At 48.3% G+C, this 16907-nt stretch overlaps 1 protein-coding gene across 2 annotated transcripts in view; it reads left to right on the plus strand.

Annotated features, from left to right (window-relative positions):
• LOC144148985 (homeobox protein Meis1-like) overlaps positions 1-8298 on the plus strand; it is a 383179-nt gene extending 374881 nt beyond the window's left edge. For both annotated transcript variants that reach the window (XM_077680507.1, XM_077680508.1), the window contains exon 14: positions 1054-8298. In XM_077680507.1, coding sequence (XP_077536633.1) covers positions 1054-1280 — 227 coding nt within the window. In that variant the 3' untranslated portion in view covers positions 1281-8298. The remainder of the gene's footprint in view (positions 1-1053) is intronic.
• Positions 8299-16907: the final 8609 nt, after the last annotated feature.

Below are 16907 nucleotides of genomic sequence, written 5' to 3' on the forward strand. Positions count from 1 at the left end.
CCAAAATTTTCTAGGCGAAGCCGGAAACGCGCAGGTCGCCAAGAATTTAGTGTACACGATTACGTCCTGAGCGAGGCTGAAACTTTTTATGCCGGAAATCCAGAGAAGACACCTTTCTTTCTTACTGTCATAAAATAGTTCTGTCACATATAAAGGTAAAGCTTATTCTTTGAATTCTTTGTGGTCGAGAAGGCTTAGGATTGGCCTAGAAAATTTTGACAAAGGGTGTAAGTAGTGGAAAGCGCGTGTTCTGCGGAAAACTAAGCATAGTCGGCATGGTATGCGGAAAAGCGAATTTTTCGCATCGGCACAAAAACTATTAAGAGGCAACGTGAGAGGGTATTGTTTATTTGTGAAGTGATCACCCCTGCTGAATTGCATCCCTGCACTTTACGTGTTTCTGAAAGGTGATATGAACATGTGTGAAAGGTTCCATTCTCATTCGTTTATTTTTTGTGCCGAGAGAAGGCACCACCAGCCCGTGCAGTCTGGTCGCGCTGATGCTGCAGGAGGTGCCCACAAAGGTGCTTTTTATTAGGCTACAGAACATTCAACTGGTGGCATTGGTCTTAGTCCTGAGCACGATATACCGAACTATGAGGCCTTCGCGCGTACAGATGAGCGGTTGGGACAGACATATTAAAAAAAGTTTTGTGCAACATCATAGTTTTTTGGGGGTCCGAGTGGCGGGTGTCGCACTTACGGTTCCAGACACACTTCCAGTGCATTGGCCAGGTTAGGACCACAGTGGACCGGAAAAGCGTACCATAGCACGCCACACATGTTGTGTAAGAGGTTGTACTAGGCAGCACAGAAAAGCTTGTCAGGTCTTGGCAGAACCTCGTCCTCGTAGTCTTCAGGTGCATAAACAAAGTGCACGGAAGTATCATTGGCTGCGGCACTGCACGTAAACGCTGGTACTGCACACAGTTTTGGAGCCGCCGCTATTTTGACGGCAATCGCTAGCGACAGCAGCGCCACTGCATTCGTGTGACGTCCGTGTGTGAAGTAGGTATACGATCTCTTGTTGTCTCTCTCTTGTCCACTGCGCAGGCATGCAGAACCTGTCCTGCGGCGACGCGTCGATGGGGATGGGCCACATGGGGGCCATGGGCAGCTACCCGCAGATGCCCCAGCTGCGGTCGCCGACGCAGGCCATGCTCCTGCCCGGCCACCCGCACGCGGCCGCCATGATGATGGCGCCCATGGGTCACCCGGGCCTGCCCCCGCAGGGCTCGCCCTACGATGGCCAGCACATCATGGACATCCACGCCAGCTAAGAGCCGAGCCAAGCCAAGGCCGCCGCGCCGCCTCGTGGCCCTTCCTCCGTGGCTGCCCTCGTCACCACCTGTCCTCCTCTCTCGGCTGCCGCCGCCCAAAAGACGACGGCGGCGGCGGCTGCGAAACCCGATGGCGACCGGGCCCGCCTGCGTTGTGCTCTCTCTTTCTCTTCTTCACCCTTGCGTTCCTCTTCCCCCTCCGACGCGCACTTCAGCCGCTGTGTGCTGCTTGTCATCTCTCTATGCTTTCACCCTTCTTTCGCGAAAACCGCGTTGTTTTTCTCTTTGTTGTGGACATGGCGAGCACGTGAGTTGACCGTGAGCGACGATGTATCCCTTCCGTCCCTACTACTACTACCACTACCGCTACTTTTCGTTGCACTCTCGTTGCACTGTCGACCTAATACACACAGAACCGGCGGCCGAGTCGTCGTCGAAAGCGCTGAATTCATCGCTCCAGTGGGGTGATGAAGCGCAAGAATAGGGCTGAAAAAGTTGCACTAGGCGGATCTTTTGGTTCTACCCTCTGATGTCTTGTAACTAGGCCGTACAAACAGGTTACGTTGATAGGCATATATTAGGGAAAAAGAAGCAACGCAAGAAGGGCGAATCCGTCCCAAAAGATCGTGGGAACTGTCTTCGCCGGTCGTGTGGGGCCCTCCGGTTTTATTAAAGAAATTTTAGCTGAGCCAGAAGGAGAACAGCTATAACTGTTGGGGTTAGGGAAATACTGCACTGCATTAGAGGTCGACAGGCTATCTTTCTCATCGCTGTACAAGTTAGGAAACAAAGTGATAATTCATTCGATCCACTTGTGTCATATGGCGAATCACTTGAGCCTTCCTCAAAAGCAGATTAAAGCGACGAACCTGTGCTTTTCGTTTCGCTGACGACTCGACCGCTGGCAGATACCTGTTTTTTCACCCTCCGTAGAAGAAATTATGGCGAAAGGTCGAAGGCTCTCTTTTAAGTCGCACTTTCGATCACGCGAGAGAAATACCAGAAACTCCTTATGTTTTGTCCCGTTGGTCTTCGACTCGACGAGACGGATTCTCTGCCGTTCAGAACAGAAGCCGTGACGACGCTGCGAACCCGCCCCGACTCATTGAAATGAAGCAGGCACGGAAAAAGTGATTGAAGACACGTGCCCACCAGCAGTAGTTGTGTTTAGGAACGAACACGTTTTCATCACGAACGAATCGTTTCGAACTGTACGTTCCGATGTCGATTGCTTCCCTTTTTTGGGGGATTCGCCTGACGGTCCTGGCTCCTTGATATCCTCATGGACATGGTCTTAGCGGAGGGAGTCCTTATTGAACCTGAACTATACTTACAGATCGTACCTATTCGCCGCTTGGCGTTGCGCTGAAGTGACCAGCTTGGGTTCTCACTGTGACTTTGTGTTGTTCAGAACGGCCGTGTGCTCCTTGAAAAATGCAATCCCGGAGCCCGAACCTTTGACACTGCATATGACGCAAGTGCAAGGGATGAGGTCTTGATCTGTTGTACCACAGCAATGCAGCTGTGCCGTTAACTAGAACTGAATAATCCTCCTGAATTCTGTGAAGCGAAAAAAAAGTTAATGTCTTACATCGCACTAACCTAAAACAAGCCAGTCATCGTATACGTAACGCTGCCCAACACGAAAACGGGATCTGTTTTGGAACCAAGTCTTCGACTCCACCTCAAGAGGCTTCCATTGTGGTTCTATCGTATCTGGGCTGTTTTCAGGTAGTGTGGAAATGTTTTATTTGCCGAGCCCATTTGACAACGGAGCTCTCGTGGATGGTTTAACGTGTAAAGTGGCGTTAAACGATAGTTTTCAAAGCGTTTAACACCTTCTTCGTTGGTCCGCTCCTCGTGACGGCTTCTGTCGGGCGGCTCGAAGCCAGCGCTGTTCCATTTCCTTTGTTCTTCTCTTGTCGCCTGTTACGACAAAGACAAAACATAACGCCAAGGATGCAGGAACACCCCCGGCGCAGCAAGGTTCATACGCGCGGTATGAGAAGAGTGTGACGGAGACGTGGTTTGAGATCGGTGTCCTGAGCTGTGCATTCGAGGAAAAACGGAGGAAATAGATGCAATTACGCGACGACAAGAGTGACCCTTCCCTGTACTACGGGGCACGGGAAAATAGAAGGAGAAGCCAGCGAGTTTCTCTTTGTGCATGTATAAAGCCCCTTCTTTATCGACGCAGATTGACCTCGACGGGACACAAGCGTCCTGGCGCGTTTTGTGTACACTTTTGATGCTCGTCGTGCATTGCTTGTCCAGTCAGTGCCACGGCGAGTGGCAGGTCGACGAAAACCGGCCGTGCGTGGCTGCTGGTGGAAGATGGGAGTACCTTGTCAGTTTATTTCGCACTTGCGCTGAGAAATCGCTCCACGCCGGTGCGATTCGACCCTCATGTGGACGAACTGTCGCCTTTAGGTTGAGCGTTGTCGCACCGTGTCCGTTGGTTCCCTTCAGCAGGAACTGGCTCCGGAGGTCCTTTTCCCGGGACTAAGGATAACTAACCTTTAAAGCTTTTGTTTTGCCGAACTCGCTTGGGAAGACTTTGGACTTGTTTAGACACCGAGGAAGGCAGGGAAAGGAAAACTGGTTTGTAGTACCCTGTTGATTTACCCCATTCCAGCCTTGATTCCTTTTGAGAATCTTTTGGTTTGTTTTGTGCCTCAGTGGGCAGTGGTTAATTAAGACTTCACCGGTGAGCGAGCACCGTGTCTGGGTGTCTCTTCTTTACGTCTCTTCTTTGTTTTTGTTTTTTGTGTTCCTCCCATTGTAACGTAGTTGTTCCAATCTAGCTTAATTGTCCCTGCGCTTAATTGGACAGATTCGTTTCGCTTCCACGAAGAAAGTATTAGTCGCCGATATTCGTCGATGGTTCTGGCTTGTCGGGGACGAGACCTGGCACGACTGCTCCGTTGTAGTTGTTCGATTCCCACCGTTCTGGCGTCTAAGGCAGTAGCTCCAGAAGCGGCTGTCGGAACACCAAGGAACTTTGCTGAAAACGTCACCGACAGCAACTAGTAGGAGCAAGTGCTAGTTTGTGTGAAGATTTAGTTTCAAAATGACGCACTTCACTCGTTCGGTAGCCTCCAGGGACCGGTCGTGGAGCCGATATTATTCTTTTTCTGCAATGTCTCGTGGTTTCTCATTCTTCTGCCAGTCGGTTGGAAGCAACTTCAATCAACTATATTTATTGAGAAGGAAAATCTCACTTCGAGTTGCTTGCGACGAAATGAATCCGTCGCTTTTCACAGCCATGGCATACGTCGTCCGCCTTCGCACGCCTGGGTGTTTTTTCAAGAAGGAAATAATTGCGCTACACACGCAGCGCTCCTCTCCCCGCACACACGCACAGGAAGCAGGACACCGCTAAAAAGGCTTTTCAACGACGTCTTCGACGATGTTGATGTTCTTCCCCACTGGCTTCATTCCTGACGGGACGACGACGCTGTACCTTCACCGCCCACTTTCTTCTTCCTCCGTCGCCAGAGGTCGTCGCCGAGGGCGCCACCGGCGTGACACTCCCGCACCCAGGTAGTCAACGTGGTGGCTCTTTGTGCAATCGCATGTTAAGCATGATCTTCTCCCTCCTGTATAGGGTTGGCGCGGGAGTGTATTTCTCCCATTAATGGCGGGTGTGGGGTCGCCTCACCCGTATTATCCTTCAATCTCTTCCTCGTTATCCTTTTCCGTCTCGTCCTTCCTTCCTTCTTTCCTGTCGCCGTGTATATTCGCACCTCTCTTGGCACTTGTGGCTTTTACACTTCGTTCGTTTTTTGTTTGTTTATTTGCTGGACTTTGTACGGCATCGTATTCGCGTGCTCCGCAAGCATGACGTCGTTATGCTTTCATTATTTCGTCATGTAATTTCCAGGCGCTGCAGTGCATTTAGTAAAGTAGACTTTGGCCGTGAGGGCAACGCCGAACTATGTACTTTTTTCCTTGCTTGTGACGTCTGCCTGAGGCCGCCATTTTTTTCGAAGATTTTAACCTTTCAAAACTAATGTGGTCGATGTCTTACTGCGGACCCGTTTCCGGCTGTGACGCCACATATGCGCGACTGTTCGCCCCTCCATCCTTTGTCTGTCTTGCTGGTCCTTTGGATCTTGTGCCAGTACTTCCTTCTTTTTTTGCTTAGGTGTAAAAGTTACGACTGGCAAACGGAAATACGTATGTAAAAAGAAAAAAAAAGCCTTCAGTGAAAGGAAAGAGACGTGAAGTGTGGTGGAGAAAAGCGGGGAGAAATCTCTAGTTATATATTATAAATATTATAAATATAAATAATGATAGTTTATAATATTATCCACTGTGGTTGTTCTTTCGATGTCATATATGCCGTTCTACTATGGTGTTCGAAACTCGCGGTACTTTTTTTCTGTGGCCCCCTTTTTGGTCTGTTTTTCCGCGTTAGGACGCTATGTTAAGTGGAAAACTCGCGGAGTGTTTTTTTTTTTTCTACGTGGATCGGACTTTATAATTTTTTGGCTGCTGTTCATTGTCCTTTCTCACGCTACTGTTCTGTTTAAACGTTCCTCAAAAGTGTGGTTTCACAGCCTTGCTCTGTTTTAGTTTTTAAGTCTTCTTGCTGTATTCTTTTTTGTTTTTGCAATGCGGGGAAATATGCGAGCATGTTTAGTCGCAAGACATGATATACGTACCTGTATAAAAACGTACAGGCATCTAAAGACGGTAGTAGCACAGTAGTTTATGCCTGTGTTTTCTCTACTGTATGTGTGTATTGTTTTGTTGTCTTGTTATTCTCTCTAGCGGTCGTGTCGTGTACGCTGTTCCTCGCATCCACGCCTGTTGCCCCTCCCCAGAATTATGTTTCCAATCTCGGATGTCTGTACACCGTCTTTACACTGTCCTGTCTCGCGCCACGGCTTGAACGCCTGCGGAATTCAGCTTCTCTCTTATCTTATTATGCGGCAGCGTTCAGGTTTGTCGTACTGCTCCCTACCTTTTCTCGCTGTTTTATTTTCTGAAACGCCGTTCACACCTGCGGCGTCTTGCCGCAAAGAAAAAAAAAGCGGCATGACAGTGCGTGGAGTATCAGAAACCGCTTTGAGGCCGAATTAGTCAACAGCGAATTACGTGACGCGCCATCGACCGCGTGGGAATCGTAACCGCGCGGCTCGCCCAACGGCAAACCGGTGGGCTAGAATGTCTCGCGAGGCAGTCGCTGCCGCAGGTGTGAACAGCGCTTCAGACGATGGCGGTGTCAGTTAACTGGCGCTGCCTACTGAGTGGTCTCGTCGTTTTTTTCCTTCCTCACCTCTTGCGGACTCGTAGGCTGCCCATATTGCGAGTTACCAATATTCATATATATGTATATGTTTATATATACTGCAAACTACGGCAGTATATATCCATCACTTATGATAAACTATCGCTGCTCTCTAGTGTCCGATCAGCAACAGGCGTGTTGCTATCGGGTGTTGCGCCCTCGGAGCCAATCTGGAGTGCGTGTAACCACAAAACGTTTTTCTCCGCACCGACAAGGAGACCGGAACGCGACATTTAGTGTTTTAGTCAATTTCGCTCCCTTTTCGCCCTCATTTTGCAACTTAACGTTGACTCCGTTTTCGGCGGCGCGCGCTTGGAACTCAAGTAGAAGAGCAAACAAAACCGCGAGAAAACGTTTTTTTTCTTTTCAAGACCTAAGGTGTTAATGTTAGTGCTAGAACTTGAGTCACAGAAATATGTGGATGCATTTAGTTTCTCATGCCACGAAACGCCGTATCAAACTTTATCGTCTGCCATGCATCTTTTGGCAGGAAGCCTGTTGGCCTCATGTTTAATTTTCCGTTGGCAGCTAGCACATGGATAACATAAAACATGGTTTTTTTTTTCCACTGAAAGAGCAATTTGCACGTTTTAATCTTTCTCAGACGAACGCAATTTCTGTCTCCTTGTCGTCGCGTTAATTGCAGGGTATATTTTCGAGAGTGCGTGCGTATGCATGGGTTTTTTGAATCTACACCACCGCCATCTGTGAAAGTTTCTTCACGACATCTTTTTGTCTCTCCCGTGCGCTCTGTTGACATGACATTGTACTGTTGGAATGCCGCTGACGTTTACTGTGGAAGATTTACTCTCCTTGAGTAAACACACTGAAATTGCGGAAACCGTTGTCTTCTGAACCATGAAAATGCCGCGTTTCTTATGTCCGAATTTGTTACTCGCAAAGCTTCCGTGACTATCCCTTTAAACCGGCGCGGTTTGATTTGTACAGGTGAGCGCCATTGTATACGAACGTAACTCGATGGTAGTTGTCTTATCTGAGCTCCCGAGGGATAATAAAATGTTTCTTGCTCCTGCGTCTGCGGAGCAGTCGTTCGCAAGTAGTTCGAAATTGTTGCGCATAGTTGATGCTCTTGAAATCAAGGACGCAGTGATGCACCCTTTCAAATAGTCATGACTATAGTAATCGGCAAACTAAATGAAGTGCATATATGTATAGCGATATATGTATGTGTGTGTTATATACGTATACGCTGCAGTCAAGCGTTTCTTGATCTGGTGTGCCGGTCCAGATGAGAGCAAAGGTTTTTTTTTTTCTCTTTGGTTATTCTGATTCCACCACATTTTCTGTGTACATAAGGATTCACCTGCTAATGTTACAGCATATGATTGTATGAATGGGCTTGTAAGGATTGTGTGAGTGTGTATTTGCGCTTCGGTCGAATTTGCAAACAATCCTGATCGCAAAATCAGTAAACACGCAGAAAAGCAGAGAAAAGAGAACAAGAAGCGTTCTCATTCGTCTGTCATTCATCATTTTGTTTCACCGTGCATATTCGGGTGTCACGTGCCGTGGCACAATCAAAATTCATTTCGACGAAGCGACATCAATGTCCTGTCTGTTGCGTTAGCAAGGAAACAGTTCCTCTGTTTGTCTTTGGATTTTACTGTTTGAACTTCTCCCCCTTCTTGAAAGGCGTTGGTGTTCCGTGTGTAGAAGCCCCAATAATACTTGTGAAATAATAAAGAGTGAAGAAAATCACAGAATGATACGTTGCACCTGTCTTATCTTCACCTCGTCATCTCTTTAAGTCTAAGTCACAAAAATTGCAGGGCCATTTTCTCCCATCACAACACAAATCACGATTGTGGCGGGAGACTTTAACGCAAAAGTCGGTGAGAAGAAAATGGAAGAAAGGTCAGTGGAAACTCCGGAATAGACACTCGCAACGCTCTAGGAGGTACACTGGTGGGATTTTCAGAGAGATATAACCTGATGCTGATGAACACATTCTTCTACAAACGAAAGAACAGGAAATGGACACGGAAGAGTCGTGATGGTATAACAGAAAAGAAATTGCCTTCATTTTAAGGGACAACCAAGGTAATGTGCAAGACGTACAGGTGCTAAAAAAGATTCGAAGCAGAGCTCATAAGATGGTTAGATGCAAGCTAATGTTGATCTCAAAAAAGAGAAGGAAACTCGTGCATACTATAACAATATTCCGCATGGGGTCAGTCAAAGCGATATCGCAAGAGTTTAATGTAACTCTTGAAAATAAATGTGTGCTTTCGAACGAGGAGAACCAGGTAAGTGAACACAGGGTAAATTACAACGTAAAACCGGCACTCAGTGAATTTGCAGCAGCTATTGGAGAGGCAACATGTAGAGAACAAACTGGAAAACTAAGAAAACGAAGGAACTAATTGCCAAACGTAAGGACATGAAAGTATCAAGCACGGCGGATAGGATTGAATTAGGCGATCTTTAGAAACTAACAGAAGTAAAACAAACGCCATTCGTGCATATCGCATGCCAATGATAAAAAAAGACGCTTTAAATAGGGGGATGAGAGTAACTAAGAGAAAGCTAGCCATCGGCAAAGACAGGATGCACGCACTCCGACATGAGCAGGGTAACATTACGCACAACTTGATTGATTGATTGTAGGGTTTAACGCGCCGACGCAACGCAGGCAATGAGGCGCGCCTTAGTGGAAGGCTCCGGATTAATTTTGACCACCTGGGGATATTTAACGTGCGCCGAAATCTCGCACACACGGGCGTTTTTGCTTTTAGCCTCCATCAGAAAAGCGGCCGCCGTGGCAGTGAATCGAACCTGCGACCTCGTGCTCAGCAGCGCAACACCTTAGCCACTGAGCCACGCGGCGGGTATTACGCACAACTTGGACGAGATAATAAATGCAGCAGAATGATTCTACACCAGGCTGTTTCTACGATTCTACACCAGAACGATTCTACACCAGAACGATTCTACACCAGACTGCAGGAAACAACTGATAGTACAAGCTCAACTTCCCGTGTCCCATTAGTAACTAAAGAGGAAGTTGGAAAGGCTCTCACCGTGGATATTTTGAAGGAGGGAGGAGATATTGCACTGAGAAAGCTTGCTGTCCTATTTTCGTAATGCTTGAAGACCCAAGAAGTGCTCATAGCGTGGAAAAACGCCAACATTATACTGATTCATAAAACGGAAGATCCCAGGAACCTAGAATTACAGGCCCATCAGTTTACTCTCAGTTGTTCAACGCTGTTTACCAGAGTTATAGCTAGCCGCATAGGTGACAGGCTGGATTCCAAACAATACAGAGAGCAGGCTGGGATTAGGGAAGAGTTCTCAACCATGCATCCCATTCATGTTGTCAATCAAGTGATAGGAAAACCCGCAGAGTACACTAAACCCCTTTGCATGACATTTATAGATTATGAGGAAGCGTTCGATTCCGTACTCACCGCAGCCGTGCTAGGACTAAAAGACAAGGGAATAGAGGACACCTACATAAGACTTCTAGTAGAGATATATAAGCTTTGCGCGGGGAGGATAACCGTCCACAAGTAACGCGATAAATTTCCGATCCGTAAGGGAGTAGGACAGGGAGATACCATCTCAAAACTATTCACATCATGTCTGGAGGGGGTATTTAGAAAGCTTGACTCGGAAAACGCAGAATTAAGGATAAACGTGGAGTACTTGAGCCATTTGAGGTTTGCGGACGACATAGTCTTGCTGAGTGAGACTGCAGAACACATGCAAAGAATGCTTGATGAACTACAACTTCCAGAAAGCACGGCTGTGGGGCTAAAAATAGGCATGAATAAATCTGAAGTAATGAGGAATTAGCATGCGAAGAACGCCTTCTTCAGCATAGGAAACGCAACGCTAGAAGAAGTAACAGAATATAACTACCTCGGACAGATGGTTAGTGCTGACACCGACCACGAGAGAGAAATCCGACACATAATAGGTGTGGGTTGGGGAGCTCTCGGCAAGCACTCCCAAATAATGAAAAGTAAGCTACCTCTGTCACTGAAAAGAAAATTTACAACCAGTGCACACTGCCGGTGATGACATACGTAGCTGAAACGTGGCGCCTTAATAAGCAACTAGAAAACAAACTAAGGTCGGCTCAACGGACCATGGAACGAATAATGTAAGGAATAACACTCAGGGACAGGAAGCGAGCTACAGCTGGATCAGATTACAAAGTAGAGTTGACGATATCATAGTTCAAATAAAGAAAAAAAGTGGACTTGGGCTGGCCACGTAGTGAACAAACAGACAACTGGTGGAGGAGGCAAAAATTTTATTGAGCCTTTAAAGGCAAATTAGGGGGGCGGGGTGAACGGCGTACCGACGACCGCAGCAGCCCTCGCCGTGACCATCCGTTGCGTAGACAGGTCGGAGCTGCCCAGCGCCTCAGCCCAGTGCCCACCGTCTACAATTAGGGTAACCGAGGGGATGCCAAGAGATGGGTATAGGAGAAGAGGAAGGCCATTAATCCGATGGAGAGATGAAATAAGGGATTTAGGAGGTAAACTGGACTCGAACAGCGAAGGACAGGAATGGCTGGAGGTGAACGGGAGAGGCCTTCGTGCGGCAGTGGACATGAGTAGGCTGATGATGTTGATGATAACTGCTTGCCCGACTCACTAACAGTTGTAAATGACCCCTCAAAATCCGTCGAAAGAGGAGTAGGCAAGCGCGATATGGAAGGGCGCATTGGACAGTGCCGTCGGCCACACTTGGCTAAAAATCTCCCGTTTCGTTTTACAGCTGGGCACGCAGAAATATCCCGAACACTGGCATCAAACACACAAATCAAAGCGTACGAAAAGGACCTGCAACAGCCGTTCTGGCTTTAAAAATCCTCTGCTATTGGGAATAAAGGGACGTGCTACGAAGGCATAAAACCTTGCCGCCAGCCATGTTGCAGAAAGTGTAATACACGCTGTGGAAAGCATGCCTCAGGGTTAAAAAAAGCACCCACTCCACAGCTGTACCATTTTTCATTCGCAGTCAAGGCTGGGAAGGCCAGGCGGTTCTGGACATCTTTCAGCGACGGTGGAGTATACTGCACCGTCACTGAAATATGTCCAGAACCGCCTGGCCTATAGATTGAGACTTCCTTTACGATGGCACAGTCGGGAGAAAAAAAGCCCGCAGAGGACCACAGGAGAAGCGGCCCGTAACAAGATCGCTACAAAAATTACGCCCACCTCCCCTCGCGGGAACCCTGGTGTGATGCGACGCTGAGGGGGGTTCAAGCGCAAGCGGAGAGCAACCGTCGACCGAAAGGCCGTCGGAGAGCGGCACACCGGTTATATGCGCAGCGCGCCCGAAGGAGAGGAGACCACGGAGAGAGAGGGAGAGTACTGCACATGCGCAGGACCGCGCGCATCGCTGCCCACCGGCGGAGTGAGAGCGCGCTGGGCCGCACACCCGCAGATGTTGAGAGAGAGTGTTCGCTCTCACCTGGGCACGCGCCAGCGTCAGTTCGTCTGCCGCGGCTATGACGCAACACAATCCACTTTAATCCAATCCAAGCCAAGCCAATCCAATCGAATCTAATCCAATGCCCCTCGCGATAGAGTGTTCGCTATCGGAAGGAGAGGGGGTGAGCGGAGGAGAGTGCGGACGCCGACGACGACGAACGCACGCAGGAAGGACAGGGCCGCCGACAAGAGATGCTCTCAGCGTCGCATCTAATAATCCATGCTTATAAAACTACCTAGGGTCAAGAAAACCATATTGGAGCCGCTTAAACAGCGACGGAAGAGAGCAGCGAAGATTGCCGAGCTATTTCATTTGTTAGAGTCCAAGACCTGGAGTTTGTGTTCAGGCTTTGTTCGGTTGAGTTGCACGCAGTTGCGTCTTTAACCGAAGAATCAACAGTCGAAATACTGAGATAGCACAAAACTACCCTCGGCAACCGGTATGGCATCATCAGGGTATGGGAGCGGCCTCGAATGGAGCGTGGTGTTTCGTATTGGCTTGTCTTGCTCTCTTAAAAAGTCAGAGCTCCTGGTAATGAGTTACGCGCCTAGGAAATAAGCAAAGGACACATCAGTCCCAATAAAAATCTACATGAATAACACAATAGTACCCGAAGTGCAAACGATCAGGATACTAGGAATGTGCTTACAGAGCAATGACAAGAACGCCACCACGTTCAGTAAACTGATGGCTTGCGTGCATGAGACGAACCGTCTCATTCGCCGCATAGTGAACAAACACAGGGTGATGAAAGAAACAGATCTCACGAAGCTAGTTCAGGCCTTTGTTCGGGGTCACTTTGTTTATTTCCTTCTATACCTAAGTTTACACTAGGCGGAGAAGGAGAAAGTAAACTGTTTAGTTAAACAATCTTGCAAAGCAGCTTTGCACTTATCGAGGTGTACTCCGACAGATAAATTCCTAAAAATGGGCATCCACAATACCCTTGAAGAAATAGAGAGGCACATAGAATCACTCAATTTGGAAGACCACCTAAGACCCGACAGGACAGTACGTCTTAAAGTATCTAAATAAATCTTATGAAGGAACACAAACAAGGGAGAACCCGGTCCCTAGGGATATATTTAAGCACCTCACTATTAACTCCATTCCTAAAAGTATGCACCCTATTCATCACAAGGAAAGGAGGAACGCCAGAGCCAAAGCACTCAAAAAATTGTTTAACACCACGAGCAAGTAGTCTACGTGGATGCAGCCGAATACAAAGTGTAGGATGCCTTTGCCAATGCAGCCGTCGACAACAAATCCAAGCACATCCCCGCAGCCACTGTTTATAACAGCCGGCTGGAAGAAGCGGAAGAGGCTACAAAGCAAAATTCATCTTCAGCGACTCCAAAACGGCTGTGCGTAATTTTGCGAAGTACGAAATACCCGAATCGGCATCTCAAATTCTAATAAGAAATCCGTTCGGACCCCACCACATCCAGGTCATCTAGATTCCTGCGCACTCGTACCATCCAGAAAACGAAGCGGCACACAGTTTTGCCCGCAAACTCGTCAACTGGGTGGTGGACCAATCGTGCCTGCGAGGATCTAAGGAGCATGTGGTTGCTTTTAATGAGCTTAAATCACACTACAGAAACGAAAGATTACTTTACTCTTGCCCCCACTATTCCCTAACAAAAATCAAGTAAGCGACATGAAGGCAACTCCTATCTCATGCCTCCCTGAACCCTTATAAATTGGCCCTGATGTAACCAGGCCTGTACATCCCAAAATGCACGTTGTGTGAGGTCGAAAAGCCCGACCTAGCCCACATCCTATACGAATGCCCTGAGATCCAGCCTAAAGCCGAATGGCATCTCTCCAGCCAAATAGAATGGGATACTGCGGTGACCAGCTCCGAACCTGAGACCCAAATTCGGGACGTGGAGTGAGCTTTGGAAGTTGCCATAAATCAAGGTCTTCTGGCCACTGCACGGAGTCAAGAAGAAGCCCATCATTATTCTAACAACTCAATGATTGTTGACGAAATAAAGTTGCTCCTCCTCCTTGCGTTCCTTTTAAGAACTGTACACGTAGACTAACGCTCTAGACTTTCACTGAGATAAAGTGCACAACGCAGCCGCAGAGGATGCGGAAAAAAAAATTACACCATCTTCCCGTAGGGGAACCCTGAGTAGTATGCGAAGCAGCCATGGGGTCGACTGAAGTTCCCATTAGTTTTCAGTTCGTCCTTTCCGTTGACGTTCAGCTTCGCGTGCCTTCGTTGTATCAGTAGCTTCTTGACGTAGTTTGAATGAGTGAAGGAAATAAGGCGCGTTCGTAGCACATGCTGCCGTCTCGATTTGTAGCGCAGTGGGAAGAGCGCCACGTAGCTCCCGTTGCGGCCAGAGAGTCGTGGGATCGAAACCGGGCGCCGCCTAACTATTTCTTGTTATAATGAACTGCGCTGACGTCAGCCCCAACGCTGACGGGGCTGAAGAGACGCGCATGCGCAGTGGAGTGTGGACGGCGGACAAGGGAAGGAGGGACACAGCCCCGAGCATGAGATGCTCCGCATCTAAAAAATGATTGACCTTGTGGTGATACATGACGAATGAAACGCCGACAACCAACTAGGTCACAGATTTTCGTTGTGATTGAACTCGCGCCGAAGTGCAGGAGGCGCTGTCTGTTTAGGGTAGGGGGACGCTGCGAGCGACGCAGCACCAGCCGCGGAGCCCTGCTGTGAAAGCATGCGAACCGTTTGGGATACCATTAAGACGCAGCTCGTAGCGTAACTCGCCACTCAAGCAGGTCGCGGCTTCCTCGTTTATTCAAGCCAAGCTTTAAATAACTGTCTTAAACGTGCGATGTTTGATTTAAACGTCATACAGCAAAGCTCACCATGAAGAGCTCTGCTGATGATGGCCTCAATTCACGTCCGCAGGTCAATGGGTAGGCCACGGGTGATTCGTTCGGCCGAAGAGCAGGCGGTTATGCGGGCACGCGCTCGTGAGCGTAAACGTGAGTGTGGTAGTGAGCGTCGCACAAAGCCCGAAGTTCGCCAGGCGGAAGTGGAGGCCAACAAGTGACGAAGGCCTGACTTGTCGTTGTGCATTGCGCGTTTACCATCAACCTTTTCGTTTAGGAAAGGGAGAAATGATTTAGTTCCGTTGTTTGCGCGTTTCCTGCAATGGATAGCAATAAGTAAATGGCGTTGTTTAAGGCTTGTAGCCATGTAGCCATAGAATGTAGCCATATAAAATAAATGTTCGATGCGGCTAGTTAAGAAAAAGAAAGGGGGGGGGGGAATCTTGCGCATTGGACGAGTGGGGCGACTCCTAGCAAAACTATGTGTACCAGTTTGCGCATGACCACGATGACGTGCATAATCAAATAGGTTGTACGAAGAGCACACGGCCAAAGACCGGCTTACGTGAGGCGAGGCTCGCCGGAAGCCAAGGCTTGTTCGTACGACTCTTCGTTGTTTTGTAAACTGACATTTGAAAGGAGTTGGTGTCACTGAGATGGAAGGAAGGGCGGACAATATTTTTTGTGGAGGCCACGGCGTCGGTAGTTATCGTGTTTCATATATATATACATATGAAAGAGGCTCTCAAGGAGCTGCCAGAGGACTCGGCTGCCCCATTCAGTGTGGCCAAAAAATTACTCCATAGCGGCAAGAGAGGGAAATCTGGCTCCACGGTTTAGGGGAGCCGCGCTTAAGCCAACGTTTCCTCATTGTCGGGCAGGCACGTTCCTCTTGTCTTTGCCATGGCTCATTAACCGGCTGAAATGTTGCCTGTGACTGCAAGAAAGCAACAGTATTACCATAAAAGATTATTCCAAATTGTTTTGCTGAAAAATTGAAGCTCCAAAAAGATTTGTTTGTCCGTGATTATTTGGAAGCTTCGTGCAAGATGAACAAGAAAAAAAAAATGTTACCGAGTTTGTTGATTCTGGCTTTGAGACAAAAAAGAAACCATGTGGCTAGCCAATCCAAGCAGGCGAGGAACGTCGCTAGCTGCAATGGCGACGCCCATGCGACCCGCGACTGCAGCGCCAGATTACCTCTAGTATATATATTAGTATGAAACTATATATGGCGTGAGCATTCGGTCAGTTACCGCGCTCTATGTTTTCATAAAATCGCTGGTGTTCGCCACCAGGTTAATTGCAGTGTTCGTGCTAGGGTGTGTCAAAAACGTTGCAACGAAGAGGTGAAAACTCCGGAAAATGTGTACTAGTCGTTTTCCTGGAGTATCACTCAGCGGGAGGAGGTCTTGCTGCGTAGACCACGTTGGTATGGCCCTATCGTCGTGCTGTGACCTGGGCGTGGCCACGATGACCCCGTTTAACTGCTTACTCTGTAACAGCTCCTGCCCAAAACTTTACGCGAGCCATCTTCTATAAACGTACCCTTCACTGGAAGCAGGGAGAATTCAACATCGTGACACAGGCCTCCATGATTATGATGATGATGGTTAGAGCCCCCCCCCCCCCCCCCCACACCCCTTTGTATCGGAACGTCGCTTGTCACCAACCGACTTGCCTGTGTTGTTCTACTTATTTGTCCTACCTTTCACTAAGCTAAAAGATTAGCCTTCCTCCCCCCCCACCCCGTATTAAACTCCCATCGCTCCCCCACTTCCTGCCCTTGTACCCCTGTTTACCACTCCCCCCCTTCTGTTCTAAATTATGATTAGGTATATTACTCATCCTACGTCCATCTCTCTTCCCTATTTTTCTTTCACCACCACTCCAGCCGTCTCTTTGTCACCTATATGGCCCTGAAGTTGAGGCTACCCCCCACACCAAATCTCAAAGCCTCCGTCAACGTTGCTTCCCCATCGTCCCGCCGCGGTCGTAGTAATGGACAGTCCATGACAATATGCTGTACGGTTTCCCGATCC

The sequence above is a fragment of the Haemaphysalis longicornis genome, unplaced genomic scaffold, assembly GCF_048455015.1.
Source record: "Haemaphysalis longicornis isolate Haplotype H1 unplaced genomic scaffold, Haemaphysalis longicornis Haplotype H1 scaffold_8, whole genome shotgun sequence".
NCBI classification, from domain to species: Eukaryota; Metazoa; Arthropoda; class Arachnida; order Ixodida; family Ixodidae; genus Haemaphysalis; species Haemaphysalis longicornis.